Source organism: Microtus ochrogaster, chromosome 5, assembly GCF_000317375.1.
Source record: "Microtus ochrogaster isolate Prairie Vole_2 chromosome 5, MicOch1.0, whole genome shotgun sequence".
In the NCBI taxonomy this organism is placed as follows: Eukaryota; Metazoa; Chordata; class Mammalia; order Rodentia; family Cricetidae; genus Microtus; species Microtus ochrogaster.
This window is the reverse complement of record NC_022012.1, coordinates 61,061,637-61,064,217: the sequence shown is the minus strand read 5'-3', so window position 1 is coordinate 61,064,217 and position 2,581 is coordinate 61,061,637. Positions and strand designations below refer to the sequence as shown.

Genomic DNA, 2,581 nt, shown 5'->3' with positions numbered 1-2,581 from the left:
GCGGGAGGCTGGAGCTCCGGGGAGGCGGGAGGCTGGATGGCGGGAGGCTGGAGCTCCGGGGAGGCGGGCTGTTCGGCGACTCCTGCGGCGCCGGTGGCCGAGGACCGTAGGTCCTTGATGCGCATGGACGCCTGTCTCGGTCGCGCTCGGGTGGTTGGCTTCTCCATGGGGTCCCCGTCAGGCTCCGCGCCCCGAGACCGCGCCCCCCTTTGCGGACCTCTGCTTCTGGCGTGGGACCGGGCGGCCACGGTCCCGTTGTGCTCCGTCGTGGTGCGCTTCGCAGCCGGCTTCTTAGCGCGCGACGCCGGTGGCCTTTCGCGCCGACCTTCCATAGCTGTGGCTCTCAACTCTGGAAGGGAAGAATCGACTTCGGGGAAAGACCGCAGGAAGGAGAACTCTCGGTAACCGCTGGAAAGCGAAACTCAAATATCTGGCGGGAACGCAGCCGGCCTGTACCGCCGCGAGCAGGCGAAGGGACCCACGTGAGCTCACACGTCGCGACCAGGAAGAGGCGGTTCAGAAGATGAGAACTTTCTCACCCACTCCTGGGGACCAGCTGAGCCACTGGCTCGGAAGCCACCCACCCCTTCCTTTATCGCAACGACGCGGAAAACACTGACCACTAGTCAGACGGCCAGATTTGCTGACCTACGAGATTTATTTAGGGACTTCGTCGCTCGTACATTTGAAGTTGATAATGTTTTCTGTGTAAGCTTTAAATAGGAATTTGGTGTTCTTGTTCATGAGAAATAGAAATACACGAAAGCTTTACACGGTAGATGACTGCCTGGAATTAGTATTTCAACTTATCTGGCTTTCTCAAAAGCACACGAAATCTTCAAGAACTTGCTTAAAGTTCCTATGTGAGTTGCGTAAGCAGCGCAGTGTGACACACCTACTGATCTGACTGCTCAGATTCCAGAGCACTTCGATCCGGACTTGGAGAAAGCGATCTCTAAAGTCAATCTTGTCAACAGTGGTTGTTTCCTTGAAAGCTGTGCTTAGCTTTCATTTGCCTTCTTTCGCCTTCACCGGACAAAAACTAAAACCGGCTCTTTCTGGAGATTTACACAGCCCAGAACACCACTTAGCCTTCGGCTAACATCAGACTGTGTAACTCCACTTCTTATTACATAGTCCTGTGTGTCCACTAACACGAAACTCACAATTCCTACGGTGTTTAATTTTCAGGAAAGTAGGCGTGCCTGTGTGTGTGTGTGTGTGTGTGTGTATGGTAGACAATGGTGAGGGGGGGGCGGGGCGGGTGAGATGACACATTGCCTGGATAAAAGACACTAATCACTGTGATGCTGTCCCATCGCCCGTGCAATTCTTTTCCCTCCTTCCTGTGAATGTCTGTACATGAGTTCCCATAATGGGAAATGGTCGTCTAAGTATTGGCTTTTGAATGCCAAGCAGACGTGCCTGTGGACAGAAACACTTCCTCCTTTGCAGAAATATGCTTTAGACATGAGACCTCTATATTTAGAATGCCTTGCATGATGGCGCAAACCTTTAGTCCTAGCACTTGGGAGGCAGAGGCAATTCAGCTGAAGTCTGAGTTCAAGGCCAACCTGCTAGTCTACAAAGCAAGTTCCAGAACAGCCAGGGGTACAGTGAGAACCTGTCTTTTTTTTTTTTATTATTGATATTTATTGAGCTCTACATTTTTCTCTGCTCCCCTCCCTGCCTCTCCCCTCCCCCCCTTCAATCCTCCTTCAAGGTCCCCACGCTCCCAATTTACTCAGGAGATCTTGTCTGTTTTACTTTCTTCTTCCCATGTAGATTAGATCTATGTAAGTCTCTCTTAGTGTCCGCATTGTTGTCTAAATTCTCTGGGATTGTGGTTTGTAGGCTGGCTTTCTTTGCTTTATGTTTTAAAACCATCTATAAGTGAGTACATGTGATAATTGTCTTTTTGTGTCTGGGTTACCTCACTCAAAATGTTTTCTATCTCCCTCCATTTTCCTGCAAAATTCAAGCTGTTGTTATTTTTTTCTGCTGTGTAAATGTGTAAATTTACCACATTTTCTTATCCATTCTTCGGTCGAGGGGGCATTTAGGTTGTTTCCAGGTTCTGGCTATGACAAACAAAGCTGCTATGATCATAGTTGAGCACATGTCCTTGTGGCATGATTGAGAATCCTTTGGATATATACCCAAAAGTGGTATTACTGGGTCTTGAGGAAGGTTGTTTCCTAATTTTCTGAGAAATCGCCACACTGACATCTAAAGGAGTTGTACCAGCTTTCACTCCCACCAGCAATGCAGGAGTGTTCCCTTTACCCCACAACCTCTCCAGCATAAGTTGTCATCAGTGTTTTTGATCTTGGCCATTCTTACAGGCATAAGATGGAATCTCAGAGTTGTTTTGATTTGCATTTCTCTGTTGACTAAGGATGTTCAACATTTCCTTAAGTGTCTTTCAGCCATTTTAGATTCCTCTCTCGAGAGTTCTCTGTTTAGGTCTGTACTCCATTTTTTTTTATTGGATTATGTGTTCTTTTGGTGTCCAATTTCTTGAGTTCTTTGTATTTTGGAGATCAGACCTCTGTCTGATGTGGGGTAGGTGAAGATCTTT

The 2,581-nt window shown here is 48.1% G+C and overlaps 1 protein-coding gene across 1 annotated transcript in view; it reads right to left on the bottom strand.

Moving 5' to 3' along the window:
* The window catches only part of Cgas (cyclic GMP-AMP synthase), an 8,640-nt gene extending 8,308 nt beyond the window's left edge, over window positions 1-332 (bottom strand). The window contains exon 1 of the mRNA XM_005347698.1: window positions 3-332. Coding sequence (XP_005347755.1) covers window positions 3-332 — 330 coding nt within the window. The remainder of the gene's footprint in view (window positions 1-2) is intronic.
* Window positions 333-2,581: the final 2,249 nt, after the last annotated feature.